This window comes from Rosa rugosa, chromosome 2, assembly GCF_958449725.1.
Source record: "Rosa rugosa chromosome 2, drRosRugo1.1, whole genome shotgun sequence".
NCBI lineage: Eukaryota > Viridiplantae > Streptophyta > Magnoliopsida > Rosales > Rosaceae > Rosa > Rosa rugosa.
The window spans coordinates 46,651,491-46,678,280 of NC_084821.1; the positions used below are offsets into that span (position 1 = coordinate 46,651,491).

Consider the following 26,790-nt stretch of genomic DNA (forward strand, 5'->3'; position numbering starts at 1 on the left):
ACAGAAAACATCGTTTTATTTTTTTAAGAACCGCACCGAACCGTCGGTTCCGGTTCGGTTCGGGACGGTTCAGCAGTTTTTCGGGTCAAAAGTCCCAGGCCTACTGTCTCGCTTGCAAGGTGAAAGTGAGAAGGTCCGCTAGAGGAGTTGCGCTTAGCGGAGACTGTCTCACTTGCAAGATGAAGGTGAGAAGTTCAACTAGCGGTGTTTCGCTTAGTGGAGACAGTCTTGCTTGCAAGATGACTGATATGGCTATTTCTGATGGTTGAATTAGATAGACGTTTCGTCTGACAGCGCCTGATGCGTGTCGGTTACCTATTGGGTTAGCATGTGGGTGTACGTCTTCTCAGTACCCTCGTCTCTTCGCCATTAATGCGAGTAAATATCATTTTTGTAATCGAGGCGATGGCTCGGTTAATCCGGATAGTGGTTGCAATCGTGGGGCACGTGTACGGTTCCCTTGCGATGTCGTTTCTTAGAGGACGTATGGCCCGGATTTGTTTGATGTTGACATAAAAGAGGGGGAACTTAGAGAGATTTGACATTTTGTGAAAACTTCAAACTTGAGTCGTAGTTTCAAGCTTTGCTCTGTGAGAGTCTGAGGGAGTGAGTGCTGTAAGTGATCAGTAGGGGCGTTGAGCTTTCGAGAGAGAAAACCATCACAGAGGCAGAAACAGGCGTCTTCGAATGCATATATCTCTCATACTTCAGGTTAGAGTTCTGGTCTTCACTTTTGTTTGTTGTTTGGACTTCTGGATATTTTTGCCTCTGAATGTGTTCTTGTCTTTGTTGTGATAACCTGTTTGAGGGTCTAGAAAGGCTTGTGGGTAGGTTTTGGCGTTTTTGGCAGAGGGTTGATGGTTATGATTTTGCTAGATGGTCGAATATGGGTTTAGAGGGGTATATGTGGTTTCTGGGTTTTTGTTGAACTTGTGTTCGTGGTGTTCTTGGATAGAATATGACATAAGTATAGTTTAGATCCATTTGGAACTAACTGATTTGGGTTTTAAGGTGTTTGTGATGGCTAACGTCCTAGAGATCTCGAGCAGTGAGGATTCCAAGTCTGACGTGTCGCTCAGCGGTTCAGATAGGGTTTTTATTGACGCATTGCGTCCGTCTACCCCTGCAGGAACCTCACTGTCCGATCCATTAGACATCGAACCGTTGCAAACAATATATCCGACAACGGCTAGAGATGTACAAAGCGGTGGGGGATGAACTGAGATAGCTACATCAGTCGGGGAGGACACTGCTGCCAGCCAACAACGAGAGGAGCGGTTAGCCAGTCATGGTGCCGCCAGCGGTTCGCATGAGGTGGGTGGTAACCCCGCTAATGAAAACGTCGTTGTGTTGAAGTGGAAGTTGTCGAACGGGATGCAGGTAGACGAAGCGGTCAGCCCGATGTCCCAAGTGACGATCAATAGGATAAAGCGAGTGTTTAAACTTCACGGGGTGGCGAAGCTAAGGGTGCCGCTGAGAAATGAGTCAGCATCGTCGCTGCGAGAGGGGTAAGCAGCTGTACACGAGGGGATGTTTCGCCAGGGGGTCCGGTTTCCGCTGTTGCCGAACCTCCAAATACTACTATGTGAATCCGACCTTGCCTTTCGGCAAATCTGTCCAAATATGTGAAAGCTTCTGATGGGGTTGAACGCGCTATGGAGGATGTCCGGTTGTGAAGGTCCGACTGTGGCCGAGGTTCTACACTTCTACTAGTTGGTGTACGTGAGGAGGAAAGGGTGTAGCGACCACGTGAACCTGAGTCAGCGTACCGGGGCGTCTCGGTTGGTCGAGAACCCTCTGGACTCCATGTCCTTTTTGCGGGCCACTTACTGTGTCGCGACCGAGGGTTGGGAATATGACGTGGGCCTGAATAGAGAGGGACCAACCCATAGGATTGCCACTGTTTGCTTCTCTCTCTCTTTTTCTTTTTTTCTTTTCTTTTTTTTTTTTTTTTTTTTTTTTGCGTTGCCTCAACTCCGCTATATCCAAAACCTTTTTCCTACACTCCACCTCACTCAATCCAAATCTTCAGCTCCTCAAGGGTGACTCGATTCACTCGCAAATTTCATCCTTCTCTCTCGTTCAACTTGACATTTTAAGCTTCTGGGCATAATCAAATCTTGCAAAATTGAATTGATTATTGCTGGGCATATTAGTTTACACTTCTGTTCCTCTCACTTCTATTGTGAGATCTTCTTCAATTCTTCTTCTTGCAAACGAGATCGCGAGATCTTCTTCTTCATTACCCAAATCCTGACTCTCTCTCCCTCACCCGGATTTTCTTCAGTTCTTCTTCTTTATCATCACCCAAATCCTTGTTCTCTCTCCCTCACCCAGATCTTCTTGAGTTTGTCTTCTTCATCACTGAAACCCTCACTCTCTCTCCATCACCTAGATCTTCTTCAGATCTTCAGTGCTTTATCTTTCTAGGTTCATCACCCAAATCCTCACTCCTTGTCCCTAGACTAGCACCGCTACACCTTCCACCGCATCTGCGGCCTCAAAGCCTGGAAACCTGGCCCGAAATGAAACGGGTCGGTCCTAGTACGGTCCCTATTGAGACAAATGCGGGTTTTAGGCCCGAACCGTTTATTTCGTGCCGGTCCCAGGCCTAGTAAAAACTAAGTTGGGCCCGGCCCGTGCCCCAGCCCTACAAAATTTCTCCTCCTCTTAAATATAAATAGTATCTATACAGAGAGATCGAGTAGCAAATTAGCAATGCAATCTAGGTTTAGGGTTAGGAGCTATTGTATAATAGAATAGAAACTGAAAGTCTTCCACACACAAATTCGATCTCACCCTAGCGCGCTAGCCACCAATCCCTACCATGACACAATCACACCAACACTGTTGGTCTGATCTTTCGGTCGATCTGTTAACAGAAGTGACTGAACGTCTCTCATACCATGATGTTCTTCGCTTTAGCGTCATATGCAAAAAATGGCAGCTAGCTATTCCCGACAACCGACGTGTAATACTGTTGCAGGGCCGCTGTTACAGGGGTAAGCGCCGCCGAGGTGCTATTGAAACCTACTGTGAAGCCAGGTACGTTGATTTTACGTCGCAAGAGATTTCGAGTTTCTGCATCACAAACGTGGTCGTGGTACAAAAACAACGAAAAGGATGTTCTTCGATTCTGAATACAGTTTATTGTTGTCTGAATTCCGGTTGGTTGCTTTTGTTTAGATCAGAGTCACCAGCCTATACAAGGAGTAAAGATAAGACGTTCTTTGTTCATAAAATTCCAACTTAGTTGCTCATAAAATTCCAACTTTGTTCATAAAGTGACTATGGAATTGGAACTGCCTCCATTTAGTTGCTCAAAGTTTCAGGTAGCAACCTTGACGACCACTCCAACTTCTCCCGATTGTATTATTTTTATCCTATGGAAAACCAATTTTGTTGTAAATGAGGACAGTGTAATTGATGTTTACACTATTACAACATATAACCAACGAGATAGAACATGGAGTATCTATAAAATTCCACCTTAATTACCGAGGCGAAATAAGAATGGGGTTCTACATAGGTGTTGCAATCAGGGACGTGGCTTGTGCGGATAGAATTTTCTATTTTCTTGTTGTTATCAACTCGTTGGAAATTATGTTGGGCACCTTCGATGCAGCACTTAAAAGGTGGGTTCTAATGGACAATCCCAGCTCCACACTGAAACTACCATATCGTCCCGTACATCTTTACCTGGTTAAATCTGATGGGGAGCTCTTATTGGCTGTCTATCATCAACAGCAAGGTAGTGGTGAACTTTTGTGCCCTGAGGTACCGGTTTGATTATTTCTCACAAAAGAATTGGACAAGAGTTAATAATTTAGGAGGACAAGAGTTGATTATTTCGACTCCAGCAGTGGGGGTTACAAGTAAATTTGCAAACATGATATATGCTGAGGATGTGAAGTGCATCCCGACATTGGAGAAATACAACATTGCTTAAGAGCTTCCTTCGTCCTCAGGAAACTTGGCATGGCTTTTCTTAATTTCTGTCTTTTTTTCTTCTGCTTTTTTTTATTGTAGTAGTTAACCTATCCTCTAATATATTGGTTTTTGTTTGGTATTGACATTACATTCATCTTTGATATTTTTAGATGTACTTAGGACCTCCAAATAACAACATGTATTTTACTACTTCAAAAACTTCAGCAAGGAGATCGAATGCCAAACTCATTGGAATTGTCCATTTTCAAATCTCAGATTCAACATAAAATTGAGTTCAAGTTCCTCATCCAAATGAGGTTTAAATTTCATAACTCTAAAAAAAACGAAATGCTCTCATAAAAGAGAACATAGAAGCCTTGCTTTTGGGACTTTTATCTTATATTCAGGTTAGTCACTCTTTAGGATTTCGATCCTTGTAGAAATTTTGAGCAAGGACAATATTCCCCTTATTTTTTCTGGAGCGACTTTCATGACACACCATCCTGCTGATGTAATTGACCAATACTCTTTGTGGTTCAATGCTAGCACATAGTTGGAAGCTTAACCTGACTTTCGGTTCATCCCATATCGCAAGTTCTCCTAAAAAAAAAATGACATGACTTTTCTTTCCATCTTCATGGCATGACCGACCCGTCCTATCAATTGTACAAGTTCTGCTTACAGTTAATAGGGCTTGCTAGCCTTGTTTTATGATCATAATCAAGACCAAAATTATAATATCCTCATAGGCTCGAACTTCAGCAGCACGAGGATGTCATCTCCATTCTAGTCCATTAACATTTCTTGCAACTTGCAAGAGATCCGAACCCTAAAGTTTCATATGCCAATTCAGAATTTTTATCTTATTTTTGTTGGTCTCGACTCTCGACTCTGGAGGGTTTTCTTTTTCTTAAAAAATCATATTGGCCATTTGGGCCAGTGGACCTTCTTGCATTCACTTGGGCTTTCATACATTGTTAGCGAGTTTACTCAATTACCAAATAATCCCCCAGTGAGGATATCCTTCTGGTGGTCAGTAGTAGCCTGCAACTTCCAAAAGGATATAACTGAAATTCTTGCCACCCACTCTCTCTTTTCCCCAACACCTGCCATTTCCATTCTCCATGGCTCAGTTAGCAAACTTAAATGGAGTCTCTGAAACACTGCCAGTTCTACCAAGGCTTCCAAGCATTCAAAAAACCCAAAAGCGAGTTGGCATTATTGGATGTCTAGGCAAGAAAAAAGATCATGATCTTCTGGAACAGCCACTACAAACTACAAGAAGGCTGGCATTAGGCCTTGCCTCTATTGCAATTGTTGGGAACTCCTCAAGTGGAGCCGCTCTTGCCGAAGGCAACAACGGGTTCTGGTTAGATGGCCCTCTGCCAGTTCCTTCTGCTGATAACAGTAAGTTTTCTAGCAATGTGCTGCTAGTAGCTTGAACATGCATGTTGCCCAACAGTTTTAGAAATGTGCTACTTGTAGCTTGAACATGCATGTTGTCTAACAGTTTGGGCTTTTGGGGTCTAAACGTTACTTAACATGGTATGAAAGCTTCAGTTGTCATAGGTTCTGAGTTCATGACAGTTTACTGAGCATGATTTTGTTACAGAAATTGCAAATGAGAAGACGGGGACGCGGTCATTTCTAAAGAATCATCTCTATATGGCAGACATTGGAACCAAAGGGAGAAAGTACAGGCTTAAGAAGTATGCTTTTGATCTCCTGGCTATGGCAGATTTGATTGCACAAGATACACTCAACTATGTCCAAAAGTATCTGCGACTTAAATCCACATTCATGTACTTTGATTTTGATAAAGTTATCACTGCAGCTCCAGTCACTGAGAAGCAACCTCTCACTGACCTCGCTAACAGATTGTTCAACACCGTCGAAAAGGTACCAAAATAAACGAACACATAATTTTTTGTCTTAGGTTTGTGCAGCAATTCAAGTAATGACAACATTCTCTTTCTCTGTGTTAACAGCTTGATGGTGCTGTGAAGCAAAGGAACCTGTCCGAGACTGAAACATATTATCGAGACACAACAGTTATTCTCCAAGAGGTCATGGATCGAATGGCATGAATCACTCAATTTCATGCCATTCGATAAAAAGCAAATTTAGTCACAAAGGCACATTTATTTCCATCAATTTCTAAGTTCACACTCTGGCTACAACAATGACTCATTCTATTTTGTACTTCTAGTTGCATTTACTTAAACATCGTAACAGACCGAGCAATCAAAATTAGTACTTGAGGAGAATGCAGTCAAGCTCAGAGAAATGCGAAGAATAAAGAATTCTCCCATGTTTAGCTGATAAGAAATACACATCTTGTTACTATACAAATAAGCCTATGCTAGAACCATTCTCAAATTTCACTTTATGACGCTTCCTACTAATACAAATGATTGATTCATTAAATTTAACAAAAATGATCAACCATAGCTCAAACGTGAATCTGAAGTTCTTGTGTAAGTCTGACGTCGTGGAACCCCAATTTCACAAGCATTTACACGTGCAGCAAAACGAAGTGAACAGAGTGATTCACCCACTGAGGAGGGATCAGGAGCAATGTTTACAAACATCAATGTCTTCGAATCCCCTCCTAGACATGGCTGGTCAAAATTTGATTTCAAGAATTAGAATTTCTTAAATAACCCCAGCAAGCACAGAATATGGTCAACATGAAACCACAATAAGCAAAAAGCTTCAAGCTTTTTCACCATTCAAGTGCAATTAACTATCAGATTCCAGACCTTTCAAGAAGGAAATATGGGATGGATGGAATACAATGATAAACAATAACCTAATAATCATTTCCATATATCGCTTAAACAAGTAAACAATAACCTGAAGAAGATATGTAAGCTTTGAGTTCCTAAATGGAACGTGATCCTCCTTCTTTGCCAAGGCAAATATAACGTCACTTAAAGATGACAGACTCTTGTTGATGGCCTAATAAAATTCAAAAGCAAAAACATAAGATTAGTAAAGTTGAAAAACGAGTAACATACTAACATATAAGCAATATAGGAGATGAATAAAATACTTGAGTTTCTTTCAATCGGTCCCCAGTTGATCCACTCTTAGAAAGGCGTTCACTCCCCGCAAGATCAATAAGATTCAGGATGCCTTGTACTTGTTGTTCAGTACTCTAAGATGAGATTAAGTCATTAAGATAGATTAGCAAAATATGAGAGTAACTCAAAAGATCAATATCAATGTAGTAGTCTTTATAGAGAAAAGGAATGTCTATACCTCATTAACACCATATATGCGTAGCGTGAAAACAAAATGGCTTCTTGATGATTGCTCATTCATTTGAGTCTTGCCTACAGACCTGAAAGGAATCGAGTAGAAATAAGTAAATCTTTTTAGCTTTCTTGAAGATTGGGTACCAGATTAAATAGACAATGAGGGAAATGAATCAAAAATAAACCTCAACACTGAGATAAAAACATCACATCTATATAGATCAATTGAACTACAGACCAGAAAGGAATCAAGTAGAAATAAGTACATCTTTTTAGCTTTCTTGAAGATTGGGTACCAGATTAAATAGACAATGAGGGAAATGAATCAAAAATAAACCTCAACACTAAGATAAAAACATCACATCTATATAGATCGATTGAACACCTTATTTTTGCTACTAATTGTTCATTTAAAAACAACTAGCATTTTCAATTTTCATTGTGTTAAAGTTAAAAGAAAGATTCCAACATCCCAAAAGGAGTAGAAAATGTAAGACATAACAAGCATGGGAAGAATAGTTATTTGTGATAGTCTTATATACAATTTCACTTTAAAAACCAAGAAATAAAATATCAACTGGAGGAGGCATAGGGGAGAAATCAAAAATCAGCATTTAGAATTAGCAACCTGCTATGAGCAGCCCGTTCTAAGAGATATGAAACCTCTTTAGCACTATGCACATCCACAACAGTAAGATCAGAGACATGGGTGTTTCCATTTGCATCATGTTTGATTGTATATTGCTTTCCAGCAGTACCATTTTCTGTTCTTTCCAAAGATGATCTATTTGTTGCTAACAGATCACGAATTGTTTCATTGTAGATTTCCAACATTGACACCTATATATAAACATCAAGGGAAAAAGGAAATGAGATTTAAAAGTGATTTTCACGCAACTAGATTAATAGTGTGTGTGTGGTGTGTGTGTGTGTGTGTGTGTGTGAGAGAGAGAGAGAGAGAGAGAGAGAGAGAGAGAGAGAGATTCCACTCACCTGCATTTCATATTTCCACCCTTGTGGTTGGGCAAATTGTCTGGTTTTGAAAATTTGTTCCAACGTACGAGGGATCAACCCTTTTTGCTCTGGATCCCCCGGCTTACCCATCATCGTATAGGTTTTGCCTGATCCTGTTTGACCATAAGCAAAGATGCAAACCTGAAACAAGAAGCCACCATCATGGCTTATCCATCTATACATAACTAGCAAGGTAAAGTAATTACAAAAGAACATCTAAGCTACAAAATATGTTACCAAATAGAACAAAATACTGTACACTCATGCATACAGACATATGTGGATACAGACATGCATAGTTGCATACATATGTTGCAATTAAGACATTGAACATTACACGTTTGATACTCATTTAACAAACAGAAATGAAAATCAGTATAACAGAGTAGAAGAAATGTGGGTGTTGTTAGCATCCTCAATTATATCTATAATGAAATACAAAACACATACGACCATTTGCAAATAAAAGTTAGATAATACTATAAAAAGCTTTCCATCAAAACTAATAAGAGAACTTTGAAACCACAAGTAATTTAAAAAAGCATTTTAGGCACTGGGTGGCATGAAATGTCATTGAAACTTGAAAGACGGAGTCCCAACAGTTTTTTAATCACCTTATAACCATCAAGAGCACTTTGTACGAGTTGTGAAATGTCTTCGAACACATCTTCTTGTGATACATCAGGAATAAAAACTCTGTCAAATTTAAAAGAATGTTTTTGCCCTGATGACATATACAAGAACCACGTGAGTACAGTGTGCGAGAGAAAAACTGTAATCTACCATTGTTTTCCAAGTAATGTACCATTTTGCGCTAGTTCAATCCCCCGTCCAAGAGCATCCATTGATGTTGGATAAGAAATAACCTTCCCTTCTGTATTAGAATCATCTTCAGCCAAAAAAGGTCGGACTCTACAGAATACGCGGATGTTCCCTTTTAGTTCCTATAGCATGAGAACATTTAGTAAGGTGTAAACAAACTCTAGCTGATAAAAGCTATGGCAGATGAATTACCAAGTTTTCATTGTGCAACTTTTTACGCAGCATCTCTCCTTCAATAAGTTTAAATTCTGCATCTGCCAGGCGAGTTCTTAACTCACTTATAACATTCTTTTGCCCTTCATATTCTGCTCTTCTTTCCATCGTAGATAAATCGGACAACTAGAAAGAGAAAACAACAATACTTAACACATTTAACCTACATAATGGGCAAGTGGTTCAAACATTGCACTCCACACACACCCAAAAAAAAAAAAAAATGATCTTATCAACCTGTAATTTCTTCTCTGCAGTCATTAGTTGGTCCTGCAGTTCCTTTATCTGGTCACTTTGTACCAGACATCTTGCCTGAAAAAAACCCAACATTGTATTATGTTAACAAATTTTGTTAGATACAAAACGAAATAAGAAAAAGATAAGTATTATATAACAACCTCCAGTTCAGCATTTTTTGAAGTGAGGTTACCCCACTCATAACAAGATTTTTCAGTAGACTCTTTATACTCTGTAAATTCAGCACTTAAACTCTGTACTTGCAATTGATGTTGATCACAATCATCTCTTGCTTGTTGCAGCTCCAGTTTAAGGCTTGCAACTTCATTGGCCAAAGCATCCCTCTGCTTTACTGCATCATCTTGACATTGCTGTATGTGATTTATCAGGTATTAGTTTCAAACGGTTCCTTTTCCCGAGTAGTTACTAAAAGAAGAAAACACAGGAAGCAAAACCACTTGTATATCATCTTATTGTCCTATCCTTCATACACATCTAGAAACTCCAATGAAATACCTAAACTCATGACCACAGACACTGAGAACTGGCCTAATATTCCAACAACAAAGCATATAGAAGATAATTTCCTACATGTTAATTCCCACCGAAGGAAGGAGAAAAAAAAAACAACTAAAAGTTTAAATGAAAAAATTTCTGGAGAATATTGCCAGTCATAACACATTAAGATCTTGATTACCACAAACTTACTTCCTTTCTTATCAAGGAAAAATTCCAATTAGAGCATATCTGCTACATAAAGGAGGATAGCCGTCTCCTCCAAATGAGTGAAGGGTAATCCAATGGGAACTTAAAATCAGGTCCTTACTACTGAGTTTAACAACTGACTGGCACCTTTGCCAACATTGTAATCATTAGAAGTTCTCTCAGCCATCAGAATGATTGATTTTACTTCCATGATAATCTACAAGTCTATGATTCGCTTTCAAGCTTCCAGCAGTGACTAAAAACATCACTCAATGATATTTTATAGATCAGCCAATATCTTTCCTAGAATAATTAATCGTACATTTTCTTACTGAAACAGTCTATAAAAAGAAACTCACTCTGGACACTTGAAGCTGACCCCTATACATGCCTAGATTCTCCACCATACTAGCCTTTTCAGTCTCCACACGCTTACGGTCCTCCTCCACTGCGGAGAGGTCGGTCTGTAGTTTACTGTTGTAGTGTTGCAAATTTGCAATGTATTCTTGCTGTCGTTTGTACATGTCACTGAGTGAAGCATTCTGCAGAATTGCCCCAAGAATCAGATTAAGCACTAAAGAGGAAATTCTAGAATTACCCATAATAGAAGGAAAAAGTGAGAAAGGAATGCATATTCTATTTTACCTGCTGCTTAGCACTTGTGAGGTCTCTTTGAACTCTTTCAAGCTCATCTGAGAGGGAATATTTGGATCGCTCAATTTCGAGTCTAGCATCTCTTTCTCGGGTGAGAGAATCCATTGCAGCCTAATTGATATATCGAAAAATTTAAATAATCTTATCAATCAACAAAACTCAACCAGTCACATTGGATATCCAACCCACCCTACTTACCATCTTATCCAATTCTTCTTTAGTAAATTTCTCTTGTAAAGAAGCATAGTTTTTCCTCAGCTCGGCAATAATCGAATTCAATTCCTCTACCTTGTTTTTCAGTAAGAGATCTATAATCAAACAAGTACAATCACTTAACAAAACAACTTCATTTTGAAAATTTCATATCAAAAACACAAAGATATGACTCATACCCATTTCAGAGCGTTTTAGCTCAGACACTTCCAAACTGTTCTGTAACTTCTCATGCTCCAATAAATAGTTTCCCTCCAGCTCTTGAAACCATCTTATAACAGGTTTCAGCCTTCTAATATATTCAGTCAAAGAGTCACATTTTTCCTGGAAAAACCAACCAAATTTTTTATGACAGAACAATAAACACCCAAATGCCAATCCAATTAAACCAAAAAAATAAAAGCACTGACCTTGAGACTAAACCTGTCCTTCCTTTTGGGTCTTTCATTCAACAATGCTTCAACATATTCTCTGGTGAACTCAACGTCGCCGCACTCCGACCCGGCATTGCTCGCCGGAGCGCTATTCGGAGCCAAGTCGGGTCCCCCATTCACCATAGCATAGGCTGGCCGGAACCTCCAATTGTTCGCCGTGCTCACCATTGTTTCCCCACACCCAAAGATTGAAACTTTCTCACACCCACTTCATCAACAACACTAGATTTGTCAAAAAGATTAAACTTTTTTTCAAAGAAACCCAATTCAACACTGACAAAACCCACGTGAAAAAACTTGTCTACCAGCTCTGTTTCTCCAAAACCCACAAAAGGGTTTCACCAAGAAAACCAAACTCTATGAACCCAAATGTGAAAACAAAATCAACCCAAAACTGGAAGCTGGGAATGGCTATAAGGAGAAATAAAAGACCAAGTTTTTGAGTTGTGGGAAAAATATTTGAAGAAGGAAAAGGGTTTTCTTCAGAAAGTGTGGTGTGGGGCCATGAATTGTATTCAAAGCGAACAGGGTAATCCCAGCCGTTGCTTCAACAAGCAGGAAGAGGAGGAGGATCCCCAAACAAGGAACCCAGAAATTTTAGAAAAGCTTTGTTTTTTATTTTTCTTGGAGAGTAAAAAATTTAAATTCAAGATTTACTTGGTCATTGGTGGTGGTTGGATAGATTAGATTTGGTATATTTCTACTGCCGTTTGGGATTTGAATAATTTTGAAATGGGGATCAAGCGGGTTGGCCAAATAAAAAACGAAACATTCACCTGCTAATGTCTAAACTAGCCTTGTAGTTTGTTTTTACTTTTCAGATCGAATTTTAGCTCTTGGGAATAATAACGTAAATAGTATTGATGATGCGACGTAGGAAGGTGTTACTGACGGAGACAAACTTCTCAGTATAATGGAGTGTGAAAAGAATTGCCAAGTAAAAATATAACCATGTAAATAGGCTCGAAAATTTCCTAAAATGCTGGTTATGTTTAGTTTGTTGCGGATAAGCCCAAAACTTAGTCTAATAGAGAATAATTAAAACATTTTCACTTACCATATAGTTAATTTTTAATTATTTAAAAAATAAAGTTAAAAACCAACTTAAAAGACCCAAATTGGGTCATTTTTCAAAATTTCTCGTTAATATTGATACCTTGCATGGAGCTAGTCCAGTGTTGCAGAAGATAGAACAAGCGGTGGAAAAGATACATGGGATATGACATGATGGAAGAGGATGGATGTGTACTGGGTGGATAATATTGAGATCGCTTATTTTCTTGCAAGGATATAGGGGGTGGACACCATGCGAACATGAAGCAGCTTGAGGAAGCTGTAAGGCAAGTCCTACTGTTGCATCAATATCCTTTGGACAACACCGAGGTATACTATTCTAATGGGATATCTTAAACGGTCATTGAGCTTTTGATAACAAATTTTTGTTGGGGTCAAGTCAGAGTTGAGGTGAGGGGTCCATATTTTATGAGCAAGAAGGCAAAAAAGAGTAATATGTGCTTCAATGCTTGATAAGAGATACTATCATAGCATACATTCCCATGACCTAAATTTCGTTTCATTTTCCTCAATTTTTTTTTTTTTTTTTAAAGGGGGCTGGTGCGGCTGCCCTCAAGCCTTGATTAATGAAATTGCAATAAGCATAGGGAGAACATAAAGCCTGAACCCCATATTACAATAAGCATAAAGAGAACATCCTGAAATAATACCAAGAGTCTCCACAAAACCTATGTATTCGAACAAGCACCAATTAGCAAAGAGTGCGCGAATGGTTACTCCATTTGTTTTAACATAACGGTGACATACCGGAAAGATAACTCTATCATGAAAAAGCATCATTACAAATAACGCAGCTTTCCCACCATGTTGCCGCACGGAAATAAATCCGGTGACACTCAATTTCATTCTGCCACTAGGAGGTTGCATCCATTTGATCAAGCAAATAGCTCGCCGCCTCACTAGGTCAGTTAAGGCACACAGAGTGTGCATACCGGGCCAAAGCCCACTTCGCCCTATCCAAAAGTGGTAGGGAATTATTTTTGGCATAGAGCCATAGCTTACTAAAAGTGAAAGTAAATAATAATAAAGCAAAATAGAAAAGTAAGTTGGGTCGAGGGTCAAAGCCCAGACCAACACAGAGTCAAGGGTCAAAGCCCAGACCCAACTCTTAATCGGCCCAAGCCAAGATCCGGTGCAGAAAACATGACGCTCCGGCGCCTCCCCTGTTGTCCATCCTCCGACAGCAGCACCACCATCACCTACCACCTTCCGGCTAGCCACAACTCCATTACTGAGATCGGAACCAGAACACCCAACCCAGTGATCGATCTGATCTGATAAGCTTGGGTCCAATCGATCTGATCTAACACCGGTGAATCGTCGTGACGCCGCCGTCCAGTTATCCCCCTCAGGCGATCTTCGGTCCCGCCACACCACGGCGAAACACCCCCAGCTCGTCTGCGCTCCTTCCTCTAGTCAGGCGACATCGGCCCCGACTCCAATCTATTAGCCCACCACTGCCCGTCGCCGATAAATCCCCCAGACGCCCTGGACAAAAACGTCGCTGCCCTGCTGCCTTCTCCCCTACCGGACCGTGCAATCCCGGACACAAGGTCCCTTCTAGCCCGTCCGACGACGCCGCGGCGAGGGCGTGCCGTCGGACCGGGCATACACCTTATCGGAAGACCAGAAGCCGCCTAGGGTTTTGGAGAGAAAAGTTTTTGAGAATTCGATGTTCCTCAGTTTTTCATTGTTGCATATTAATGAGAAAATTTTGAAAAAATGACCCCAGTTCGGGTCTTTAAGTTGGTTTTTAATATTATTTTCTAAATAATTAACAAATAGCCATATTGTGAGTAAAAATGTCTTAATTATCTTTAATGAATTCATACTCACTCTATCTTCAGCATTTCATCTTTTTTTCTTTTCTCTTATTTTTCTACTTCTATTGTTATTTTTCATTTTCATTTACTCCCTATTCTATATGGGTAAATCCATCCATCCTCCTCATCTTCCCCTCCCTCATCATCCAAGTGAGTGAACTTTTGAGTGAATGAATGAAGGAAAAAAAATTATCAGTGAATGAAATTTTTTTTTTTTATTTGAATGAACGAACGAACAAATATTTGTAATTGAATGAATGAAAAAAAAAATTACTTGCCGAAAGAATGAATGGAAAAATTCAGGACAAATATAAAACTATTGGGGGCACATATCATTTTTTTTTTTTTGAAAATAAAGAGTTCATACCAATTGTATGACCCTAGTTCATAGAATAAGAATAGTACAAATTTGATTTTGACTACTCTGATTGGACATTGAAAGCGCAGAGTAGTCTATGCTAACAAAACCACCTCGCCTCGTAGGCACTATGTTTTACCTAACTCTAAACGCCGAGCACGCAATTGTGGTACATCAAAGTAAGGTACTTCTACAAAGGCTAATAGAGACACTTATACTAGCATAGACATTATTCTAAATCAAACCAACTAAACAGTTGAAACCTCCTTCCCTTTTTCAAGGGTAGAGGTACCAACATCACCAGGAACAGTAAACACAAGCAATCCATTTACCAACTTCTCTGCCTTCTTTGACGCCTTGAGTTTCTTCATAGCTGAAGTCTTCACCACCGTGACCTCAATCTTGGCTTTGTTTCTTGCACCCCGTGGCCTACCCCTCTTCTTTGGAGATGAAACCACCTTCTTCAATTTCAAGAGCCCCATGGACACTGCATCCAGGTTAATCCTTCCCACAGCTAAACTCAACCGGGGCTTTTTTGGAGACACTCTTTCGACCTCATCCCGCTTCCGGCGCTGAGTATTCTCAGCCACCACAATCTGTTCCAAATCCCCTTGCTGCACCCTTTCCTTCGTCGATAATTGTCCCGGATCCGGTTCATTTTTCTCCACCACCACCTGCACTTCTTCAGCCTCTATCCTATCACCAGTACGATCTGGATCCAAGTTCTCACCGCCCGCAGCACTACGCTCCGATATAGATCGAATGCGGATCTCTCTACGAGCTCGAGCTTGTGTCACTGGCGGTCCAGCAAACCTAGCTAGACTAGGAGATTCCCCAGTTTGCACTTGAGCCCCAAAAACCAACAATGGTCCCAACGTTGGTGCAGCCTCCACCCTGGCCAACATACGCTCCAAATTCCGGCGCACAGGCGGTGTTGCACTGTTCAGAATGTCCGGCAGCGGTGGTCCCATGCAAGGGAGTCCAACATGAGTAAGTAGTCCAACATGAGTAAGTAGTCCACACTCCGAGCATTTCCATATAAGTTTTCAAAGAAGAAGTCCAGATCAACCACCACCCCATCGTCCACCGTAAAACTCCGGTGCAGCACCACCGGTTGAAGTAGGTCAACCTCAACCCATATCCGGATTCTTCCGGCCTCAAATTCAGTCGTATCCTTTTGCAAGTAGCGTCCCAGTGCACATCTCAATCTTCGAAGACATCTATCAGAGTGAAACGCAGGAGGGAGGCCCCGGACCTTAATCCAGAAAGCAAGCTAAGAAAGAGGGACAACCATAAGATCCCTCACACCATCATACGGTGCTAACACAGCCAGTGCCCTATCGAACCCTCATGGCCCTCCTCGAAGAATACTGTTTCGATCAGAGGGGTCAATCAAGGTGAAGAGAAATCGATCCCCGTGTGCTTGTGTCGTATAACAGCCATTAAGTCTCCATGCACGGCGGAACATGCCCATGAACGAGCGCTTGTTGAATGCTTGGGCCGTCAGTAGCTTTCCAACCAAATACGTCTGCGACCGACGCAGACCCTCCCCTTTTGGTGGTCGAAGATCCACCGGTTTCCGTCCATCTGCCAACCCTAGCGACGCTGCAAGGCAGACAGCCATCTCATCCACAGCATCCATATCAGAGCAGTCTAGGGTTTCACAAGGCTAGGGTTTGCCTCTCTCACTCTATGCTTGCAGTGCGCGGCTAGTACACAAAATTTTTTCAACATATCATTTGGTTACTTTTCAATTGTTTTAGAAAATAAGGTTAAAAACCATCTTAGAATACTTAAATGGGTTATTCTTCAAAATTTCTCTACTTATAATTAACATAGAGTTAATGAAATATGGATGGAGCTATCTTAATGATGTGTTCTTAAGAGATTGAGCTAATTTATCGTTTTTAAAGATCATGTACTCACGAGTTTAATTGAAGAAAGTGCATACCTTACTCATGAAAAATAATTTTCATACACTTTCAATTTTTTGTAGTATTTTTAAGTTTCTTTTTATTCTCTTTTCAAAACTAATCTCTTAAATCATGATCACGCATTCACATAGGAGAGGTTTTCGGGTTTGGGTTATCTGCTAGGGTTTTCTCAAATTTTCTTCCTTTCAGCACTCTCTTTGCCTCTACACCATGGTTGATCACGTCACTGCTCGTCTTGCTGCAGCCTTGGCTATCTCGGAGGACGGTCGAACGTCCTTTAGCCTGGGCTGCCCGGCTAGCACTGCTGCTGTGTCCTCCCATCACTTTGCGGTGGGCAAATTGCTTTTGTTACGGCTAAACGTCGCGCCGATCCCAAGGCGTTCATGGGCACCATGACCTCTCTTCGGGGGCTTGGTAATCATCTGTTTGTCTGGGCACACCAGGACAGTTTTTTTTTTTTTTTCAATTCTCCCAAATGGAGGACTGGTTAAGGATCGTTGACGGCGGTCCGTGGTTCTTTGGCAAGTGGGCGCTCGCTATAGAGGAATTAGATGGTCTGCAGGATGTTGCTGCTGTCCCGCTTCCCTCGGTGCCGGTTGGGTCGAGATCATGGGACTACCTCAAGCTCTTGTCACTGAGAGAGCGGTGACACTCATTGGAGCCACGCTGGGGGAAGTTGTGCACCTTGACAGGCCAGGAATTTGAAAGGGTACGGCGATGTGGGTTCGGAGCAAACAGGTCTTGTCCACGCCGGTGAGACAGGTATTCCCTCCCTCCACCTCTGATTTTACGTCTGGAGCATCTGCTACTGTGAGATTCAGGTATAAACGCCTCGTTGGTTTCTATCGTGTCTGTGGGTTGATGGACACCAACGATCGGGGTGTATTGGGGCCCCAGAGGCGGTGGTGGTCTCTATCGGCCATAACCCTAACCCTAACTCAGCTAGGGTTTCATCATCGGCGAATCAGCCAGCTCCGAGTCTAGCGGAGGTGTTGGCTCAGTCTGCAACACAAAATTTATTTTCTGCTACGCGCAGATCGCTCAACTTTTCGGGCATTTCTGGGTCGGCCTTAGCTGCACATTTGGCTTAGATTCCAGTTTCAGCAACTGTACCTATTATGAAGCCCATGCAGGTTGATGGAAATGTTGATATTCCATTACTGGGAAGAATAAATCTGTTGCGGTGGCTTTGGTGCAATACTCAAAGCGTAAGAGAGCAGATGTTGTGCTCCCTCCCACTAATTCGGTTGTTTTGGACTTTGAGCCGGAACTAGCCCTGAAGAATAAAAATGGGATTATTCTGGTATCCCCTGCCAAGAAGGCGAAGGTTGGCCGCCCTCCGGGTCGTAAGAACAACCCCAGACCAACTAGTTTGAAGCCCAGGAAGCTGAAAACTGAGGAATCCAAACCTCGCCGGAAGAGAAATGTTAAGGCAGTTGAACTTTCTCCTTCCCTTGGGGAAGGTCGCATGGAAGAGGTTCCCGAAGCAGTAGCACCAACTTTAGTTGTGGTGGAGAACTCATCCTCCATCAAAGCTCCTGAGTTGGAGGAAAGCACTCTCAAGAGTGCCCTAGAGTAGGGTGTTGTTTGAGAACATGAATAAATTGAGATAGCCTCTTGATTGTCGTCGGAGGTCATCCTAGTAGTGTCGGATTTTTTTCTGCAGCATTTGAGCTTCATCTCATGGTTACATTATGTTTGTGTAGTCTAGATTACTTTAGATTACTCATTCATGGTTCTCTTCTGTCGTTGCCTTGAGTCTGGGTGAGTCATATTTGTAATGTTTCCTACTTTACTATTAATGAACTAACACCCCTTGAGTTCAAAAAAAAAAAAAAAACTAATCTCTTAAACTATTTTCATTCACATTTAGGAATATATAAAGGTCCTCAACCCTAAAAAACAAATTTGGGAAAAACATTCTCCATCGTCCATCGGCTTATATCAAGAACATGCGCTTCAATGGCTTTAGGTTAAAAAAAAAAAAACAAATAAAAAAAAAAACTTGGGAGTGCAAAAATCACTCATCAAAAAACTTTGGTGTACACTCGATGTGAAGTACATTGCTTACAATTATATGTAGATGTTGAGGAGGGCTTGGAAATTTGGTTGTGACGTCTATGGTAAGTCAAGGGTTTTGAGTCCCCTCTTATTAATGAAAAAGAAGTGTTAAACTAAGAATCTCTTAATACTTTGTAACAATTTTGAGTATCCGTCTAAATCTACTGGTCATAGATGGAGAGGCTCATGAAACTAAGAAAAATTATCCACTTGTCCCCTAGTTCTTTGCCACTTGGTATTAGGGACGCTCTCATTCTTCTACTTTTTCCAAAATTATTGTTCTTCGCCAAATCCTATCATTTGTGATTGTTCAATATCAAATGAAATTATAAGCGCCATACACTTTGCCCCGAGTGTATAATAATTTGATGATGAGTGATTTTTACACTCTCATTGCCAACATTCCCTTAATTCCAATTCCCAACATATATAATCTGTCGTTCCAATACAAATCTATATTTTTCTTTTGCAAATTGAAATTAAGGGATAAATGATGTGGCTGGATCGCATTCTACAATTAGAAACATTTGGTGCAACCGTGCAACCTAGTAATGCATACGCACGAATTAAAAACTTAATACATTCCAAACTAATAACATTAATCTATATAAACTAATTACTAAAATGGCTCATTCCTGTTAACCCTAGCTGAAGCAACCAAAGGCCAGCTCCAAGTCTCCAAACTTTATCCACCAGATCGATCATCCATCAGATAAATATATAAAACCATTTTCACTTGCGTCAAATGGAGGCCAAGCATTTTTAACTTTCATTTCCCCTCAAACTTTATTCTGCCCATTTCTTTGGTAAAGTTAACAAACAATTAAAAAGGATGCAAGTTCCTATCTTAATTATTATTCAAGCTAGTTGGTGGTGTTTCTTTTCATCTCTTGGTGCTCAGCTGCATTCTGGGTTGTCACTTTCTGATCTATCTAATTAGTCTTCCAGACCTTTTAAGAAGCTTCTTCTACAGCCATTGCTAATTATTAATGAACTAGACCTCTCTCCCTCCCTCGATTATTCCCTCTCTTTGTAAAAAGAAATATGCTGAACGTGATTTGCTAATATTTTCTCCATGAAAAGAATTAGGTGATATACGCGCTATCATCACTTTTTCTACTCATGTGCGCGCTCCTTCTGAGATATTGATCAGGAGTCAGGACCTTTCTTTACCAAATGGGAATAAAGACTTCAATTCTTCCTGTCTATATATAGATATAGGAACATCAATATATACACACACCCAATATATAGCTCCCTTTTCTTGTATAGAAGATATATATATATATAGGTCTGTAAATATCTAGCTAGTGAGGCTTCATCACCATATGAGAAGTAAGTGCACACCAAACCAGTTTTAATATTATATATGAACTTTTCAGATTCTGATGGTATATTAACATTGACCCCAAACAAAGGCAAAACATCCCCTCATTATTGATTTAATGGTGAGGTCGACGTCCCTAGAACGAGGTAGCCCTTAGGCCCTTAATGGAAGCAACTTAAAAAGATTGCAACATGTAAATTAAAGTTCAATCACCGTCCAAAGAGAGTTTTAATGATCTGAACTATGTGTGGTTTAATTTTCCAGTCAACAATTAATTACCGCTCTATACATACTAGCTTTTTTGCATACACCTAGCATAGCACTCGCACGTATGAGAACCGTTATTGCTTATTAAAGAAATAGACAAGTTGGTGCGGAGGGGTTCTCATATTATTTTATTTATTTATTTTATGATATTTTACTATTTTGATCTTAATATGTTTAAGGGCTAGTTTGAAATTGCTATGACTTTTAAAAAAAAACTGTTGCTGCTGTGTTGTGAAAATAATCAGCTGTGAATTAAAACAGTTTCGTGTTTGGTAAATAATATTTTTAAAAGTGCTGTCAGTACATAAAACAACTACAAAGTGTGTTTTGATCCACAACAGTTTCTAAAACCAACATCTAGGCTGCTTCTAAAATCTGCTATGAGTGGCCTATAACTTTCAATTAAAGCTGTTTTTTATTTATTTACCAAACACAATCAAATCTAAAATTTTGAACAAAAGCTGATTTTTTTAAAAGCGAAACAATCCCAAAACGGGGCCTAAGTTTATTGACTAATATAGTTTTGAATATGTTTGCAAAGAACTCATGTTTTGACTTTTAAGTGCATAGAGGAAAAGAGTAAATTAAGTTGGTACATCACGGGTAAGGCTATGATATGTTAATATTTCTCATCAATCAACTATTTTTACTACTTTGAGAACTCATTTTAGCACTTGAGGACTCATGTGGTAACTAAGAAAATTTATCACTTTAAGGACTCATGTTACCACTTTGAAGACTACTATTATTATTTTGAGGACTCATTTTACCACTTTAAGACAACTGTATGCATGTCAACGTTAACACATTGTAGAATTTCCCATCACGTAATAACCATCTTATATATGTGACAATGAATGCTACATACAAAGTCACCTAATCAAACGGCAAAATTAAAAATGATGTATCAATTTCCTCCATGCATGGGGAATACGGATAAGAGACCCCAAATTGTATCAATATGGACTATGGCAGGATGGGTGGGCAATGAATTTAGGGATAGTGATGGTATTGAAATCTCTGTTTTTGATCCGCTTCGTTGTTGTTATTGTAATGCCGCTAGGTAAAATAACTTGCAAACTAACCCGTTGGGAGCAGGGCCGGCCTGTGGGTAAGGCAACCAAGGCAATTGCCTTGGGCCTCACCTGGACCAGGCCTCAGTTTTTTTAAAAGTCCATTAATTCAAATATGGAAAGTAAAATAACATGAGGAAAATATATTAGACCCAAATCAGTCAACAACCTTATTAATAGAAACTTTAACCACATATAGGTCTTTAGCTTTATCCTTACATACTAGTGATACTAGGATTACTAGCTACAAAGTTTTTCTTTAATAGGTTGTTCGTATATCACAAAGAAAATAAACAGAGGCCTAAATTTTTAACTTTTTGATTGGGCATCTTTACTCTATAGCATTTTGTACCGGCTAAAGTAATTTAGACTTGAGTAACAAAGTTTTTTTTTTCTTCTCTTTATTGGTTGGGCATTTTCGCTAAAAGGGGTGACAAAATGAGTAAAAATTAAAATTGAGACTCCCATTTAAAAATAGGAGGGATTATTTAAATTTCGCCTTAGGCCTCATTTTATATTGGGACGGCCTTGGTTGGGAGCTGGTATTATTTTTATCTTTTCACAATCAAATTAGATATTTACCCAACTAAGCTTAGGCAAATAAAACGATTGAAGTATAATTAACCTAAGCCGTGTTGGTTTTACAGTAGTCCCTACAAGGCTTAATCTTCAAAGAATTGAGGGTCCTTGACCCAAAGTACCAAAATGAGCCAAAATTATCTCACTTACTCCAACAACAGTTTTTTATTCCAAACTACCCAATTTAAAGTAAAAAGACAATTTTACCCTTAGCCAAATTAATAAACTACCCCATATGCCATTGATCTCTCTCTCTCTCTCTGGCCGGGGTCGATCCACTCCCCGATCTCCACCTCCGGCGCGGCGTTGAGTTCTTGCCCAGATTTCGTTGTAGCTCGTACAAGTTCGGTCCCGTCAGCCCAACCACCATTGCCCTGACAACGACGACCAAACGACGCGTCGCTGATGGCCACTTGAATGCCTCCGCCATCTCCTTGGCCTTACTGAACATGTCTGGTTGATTTCGGCGATCTGGCCTTTTTTTTTCTTTTCTTTTTTTCCCGTCTGTGGCGCTGATCGAAGAAGCATCATCCACTCCTGAAGATAACGAAGTAGCTCCGGTCGGAGCTACCTCGCCGGAGTCCATCACCTGGTAGGCGATCTCGGAGTCGAAGCTCCGAAGCACTGGCGAGAAACGCATCCACTCTTGATGTGGGTGCCCAGAGCATTTTCTGGGTGCCCAAATCAGGTTTTTTTATAATTTTTTTTATAGTGAAATGGGGGCAGAAGGAAAGAAAAAAGGGAAAAAAAAATGTTTTGAATGTCTATTGGGGGAAAAATAGAGGTCTGTTAAATGTCTATTGGGGGCAATAAACGTCTATTGGGAGGCAATAAATGTTTTGAATTGATGTAATCTACTTATTTTTTTCTTTAATCAAAGTTTTATTTATCTAATTTTACGGAGATTAGTTCCCATTTTGGAGATCAAAAGTTCTATTGGGGGCAATACATGTTTCAGAGGGCCAATAAACCTCTCGGGCCCCATATGAGATCTCCAACAACCTCTTTAGAGACTTCCAATGAGGTTTCATAAACCTCTATTGGCCCCCAATAAAGGTCTATTGGGGGGCAATAAACCTTTCTGGGGACCTATGAGATCTCCGACGACCTCTTTGGGGATCTCGGCTAAGTTTTCAGAAAAGTCCGGTGGGTGGCGGTCGGTGACCGGATTCAGGCGATAGGTGGCCGGTGACAGGAATCCGGCGACCAGTGGCCAGACTCCGACGACCGATGACCAGAATCCAGCAACCAGTGGCCGGACTCCGGTAAAGTCTCCTATAGCTTCTCGCTCTTCCATTCTCTCTCTCTGTCTCTTTATGTAACAAAGGGGTGAGGGTATAATAGTCTATTAAAAAAAACATAATTGGGTATTAGAAAAGATCTTATTAGAGTCTTCATGGGTAAGGGAGAATTAAAAAAACTTAATGGAGTAAGTGGAAAAAAATCCCTAGAATTAAAATGGTGGCCGGGTGAGCTACCACTTCAGGGCCGGGAGTAACTTGGGTATGGCCCCTCCCCAAAGGATGTTTTTTACAAGTTGGTATATAACTAGGGCTGTCAATGGGTCGTGTCGGGTTGGGTTCGTGTCGAGTCAATATCATGTCACAAGAGACAAACCCAAACCCAACCCATTTAATAATCGTGTCGAAAATTTAAACCCAACCTATTTATTAAACGGGTTACCTATTTTCAACCCGCTTAACCCATTTAATAAATAGGTCGTGTTGTGTTAATGCATAAATTGAGTAAACTCACTAGGAAATTTATAGTATTAATGGTGAAGTGGTAACCCTATTTTAAAGTGAAAAAAAAAAAGACTTATTTGACCTTTATATACATATAATATTACTTTTTTAAATTGGTCGTCTACGCATATTACATATAATATAGGGCTAAATACAAATTACTACCCTATGGTTTAGGTCCAAAATCAATTCAGTCCCTGAACTTCTAATTTCATCAAAAACACCCCTGCACTTTCAATTTTGATCTAATAAATCCAATTTGTTAGTTTTCTGACAATTGAGTTATTTAACTTGTTAAAGTGGCTCATAGATGACCTATGTTTTATGATGTGGTGTCGAGGTGGTCTGCATAGTCAATTTAGGAGTGAGTCCTACTATTAAAAATAAATAGTTTTTCAACAAATAATCCAACTATAACTTGAACTCATAACAAAATATTAACGAATTGGACCTATTAGATCAAAATTGAAAGTGCAGGGGTGTTTTTGATAAAATTAGAAGTCCAGGGACTGAATTGATTTTGGACCTAAACCATAGGGTACTAACTAGTATTTAACCCTATAATATATAATCCGACTCATTTGATAAATAGGTTATACGGGTTCACTTCGTGTTGGCGGGTTGACCCGCGGCCAACCAGTTTATTAAATAGGTCATGACGGGTTGACCCGCAGCCAACCTACTTTTTAATCGTGCGGGTTCAACCAGCTTTATTTCGTACGGGTTTCAAGTCGTGTTATCGGATCGTGTCGAAATTGACAGCCCTATATATAACAATGTTTAAGATTGTCTAAATCTCTAACAGTATTTGAGAGATCATTCCATAGCTTGGGGTAGCTGAATATTTGGTATATAACAATGTTTAAGATTGTCTAAATCTCTAACAGTGTGTAAGAGATCATTCATAGCTTGATTTTAACTTTGTTATTTTTTTTTTCAGCATCAACTCCAACTCATTCTACATTGACATCGGGTGGTTCGATCTACGAAAGGAGCCGTTTCCAATCGAATAATGATAGTGGCGATGAGCTAGAGCTTCATAAGGGTCGTGCATCATCCTGATGGAATAGTTCATTTGGAACTTACTTAGTAGGTACCCCATGTCTCAAGAAAAGATTAGAGACTTTTTCATTTGTCTGTGTGTGAAGGGATGTTCACATAAGGAACAACTATTTTAAAGGACTATGAAGGACAAGTTGTCACGCCCTGATTTTCAAGCACAAATTATAAACAAATAACAATCATAAATACTTCGGGCGTGATGGTTCAGACATCAATACAAAACACTAGAAAAAAATTTCTTTAAAGAACAGCAAGTAAAGATGTCATGAACCCACAATATCAATACAGACTCATTCTTTAGAGTTTTATATTACATTACATCAAGTTTACAAACTAAACTGAATAGCAATTCAAGTAAACAACTCCATCCCACTCACAATACAGCGGAAGACTAACAAGTGCATACAACAATTAAGTTCCTAAACTCATGACTGCAATGACAATGGACCACAGCTCCATCACGTTCACCCTGCAGGATAGACCCCTACACCATTGAATAGTGCATTGGGTTGAAATAACAAACCCGGTAAGCTTATGAAAGCTCATGTGAGTAAACTTAAAACAACAAGGAAGAAGCACATGCTTAAACCATCTCAACCTAACCAAATCGTTATACAATTATACAACAAAAATATCAAGTTCATATCATATCATGCTCACGTACGTTAACTCAAAATCTAAAATCACATACTCTGACTCTCAACTGATGCATTTAATTTTACAAAGGTTCAACTAAACAATCAAACTCAAGTAACGTTTTAAAACATTAAAACTCCAATAATTCAATATCATCCCCCATTTATCCCAACCGAATAATTGTCACCTCAGTGACCTTTCGAAAACATTAAAATCTCAACAACCACTTCTCGAAAAAGTAAAGCACTCATAATTCAAAATTAAGTAAAAAGTAATCCCTGCATGTGAATTAGTTCAAGAGATCACATCAAAAGCACATCAAGCAAATCATAGTAATCCCTGCATGTCGTTTAGTTCAGGAGATTACATTAAAAACAATCAATAGAAGTCATAGTAATCCCTGCATATCGTTTAGTTCAGGAGATTACGTTAAAACCAATCAATTCAGAAAATAGTAATCCTTGCATATAATTTAGTTCAGGAGATTACAAAAGAAAACAAGCAAGTCAATAATATAAATAAACTAAAAATCAATACCATTCATCTACTAATAACACCAAACACCACATTAACAATCTCAAACATCAATCACTCAACAATAGTCCATAACCTTTTCATAACAATCACCACATCAATTATCACCACCTTGGTACTACTGTATAGATTATCACCACCTTGATTATCGCCACTTTGATACTACTGTATAGATTATCACCACATTGGTCACCACCTTGGCTATCATCACATGATATATAAATTCACCACTTTCAAAACAATATCGAAAACCTTTTCAAAATATTGTTTGCACACCTCAACATTTTCACAAATTGTACATATTCCTTTCCAAACATAAATCTAACAACGCCGTCATTTCCCTTTTCAAATTCACTTATTTTCTTCAAAATCACCTCTCAGCCCAATAGTGATCAAATCCGGCAAAACAATGTTTTTCACTTCACCAAACAACTCCTACTATATTTCACAATCTACTCAAACCGAAAATTATTTGTAACAAATCCTTGTTTTTACTTACCCATGAACCGTTGACAATCAAGTTCATATATTTCAAATTAAATATTTATTTTGCAAGAAAAATAATTTTACATCTAATGATTAATTCTACTAAAATTATCACATAACAAATTTATTACCTAAAACAATGTGAGATTTACTCACCTTCATATCCTGCTGCGTCTTCACACAAACCAAGACAAGCACAAAATCATCCAAATTCCGCTCACACAATTCCGTCAATCACCTAATCACATCGAGATCACACTCAATACAACACAGAACACACAATCATTATAAAGTTCGAAACACGTGAACTATAAACCGAGGATACGTCAATTGAGACGAAACCCCATTG

At 39.6% G+C, this 26,790-nt stretch overlaps 2 protein-coding genes across 2 annotated transcripts; one reads left to right on the forward strand and one right to left on the reverse strand.

Annotated features, from left to right (window-relative positions):
- Positions 1 to 4,980: 4,980 nt before the first annotated feature.
- LOC133734703 (photosynthetic NDH subunit of lumenal location 3, chloroplastic) lies at positions 4,981 to 6,132 on the forward strand. Its single transcript, XM_062162316.1, has 3 exons — positions 4,981 to 5,337; positions 5,543 to 5,829; positions 5,919 to 6,132. The coding sequence occupies exons 1-3, from the start codon at positions 5,055 to 5,057 to the stop codon at positions 6,015 to 6,017; spliced, it is 669 nt and encodes a 222-aa protein (XP_062018300.1). The 5' UTR covers positions 4,981 to 5,054; the 3' UTR covers positions 6,018 to 6,132.
- Positions 6,133 to 6,208: 76 nt separating this feature from the next.
- LOC133734702 (kinesin-like protein KIN-14N) lies at positions 6,209 to 12,130 on the reverse strand. Its single transcript, XM_062162314.1, has 16 exons — positions 11,459 to 12,130; positions 11,228 to 11,372; positions 11,034 to 11,143; positions 10,827 to 10,946; positions 10,541 to 10,723; positions 9,638 to 9,847; positions 9,477 to 9,551; positions 9,219 to 9,365; positions 9,010 to 9,148; positions 8,819 to 8,928; positions 8,184 to 8,345; positions 7,819 to 8,030; positions 7,195 to 7,276; positions 6,986 to 7,090; positions 6,787 to 6,891; positions 6,209 to 6,551 (listed from the first exon to the last, which is right to left on the reverse strand). The coding sequence occupies exons 1-16, from the start codon at positions 11,648 to 11,650 to the stop codon at positions 6,372 to 6,374; spliced, it is 2,277 nt and encodes a 758-aa protein (XP_062018298.1). The 5' UTR covers positions 11,651 to 12,130; the 3' UTR covers positions 6,209 to 6,371.
- Positions 12,131 to 26,790: the final 14,660 nt, after the last annotated feature.

Bases quoted from the DNA above. Each gene is read 5' to 3' on its own strand.
- LOC133734702 (XM_062162314.1), bottom strand. From the start codon at position 11,650: ATGGTGAGCACGGCGAACAATTGGAGGTTCCGGCCAGCCTATGCTATG. The intron at 9,552-9,637 runs GTTGTTATATAA...GGTTTTTTTCAG, and splicing joins CAAAAAATGCTGAACTGGAG to GCAAGATGTCTGGTACAAAG. The intron at 9,149-9,218 runs GTAATTCATCTG...CTCATGCTATAG, and splicing joins AGTTGCACAATGAAAACTTG to GAACTAAAAGGGAACATCCG.
- LOC133734703 (XM_062162316.1), top strand. From the start codon at position 5,055: ATGGCTCAGTTAGCAAACTTAAATGGAGTCTCTGAAACACTGCCAGTT. The intron at 5,338-5,542 runs GTAAGTTTTCTA...ATTTTGTTACAG, and splicing joins AGTTCCTTCTGCTGATAACA to AAATTGCAAATGAGAAGACG. The intron at 5,830-5,918 runs GTACCAAAATAA...CTGTGTTAACAG, and splicing joins TGTTCAACACCGTCGAAAAG to CTTGATGGTGCTGTGAAGCA.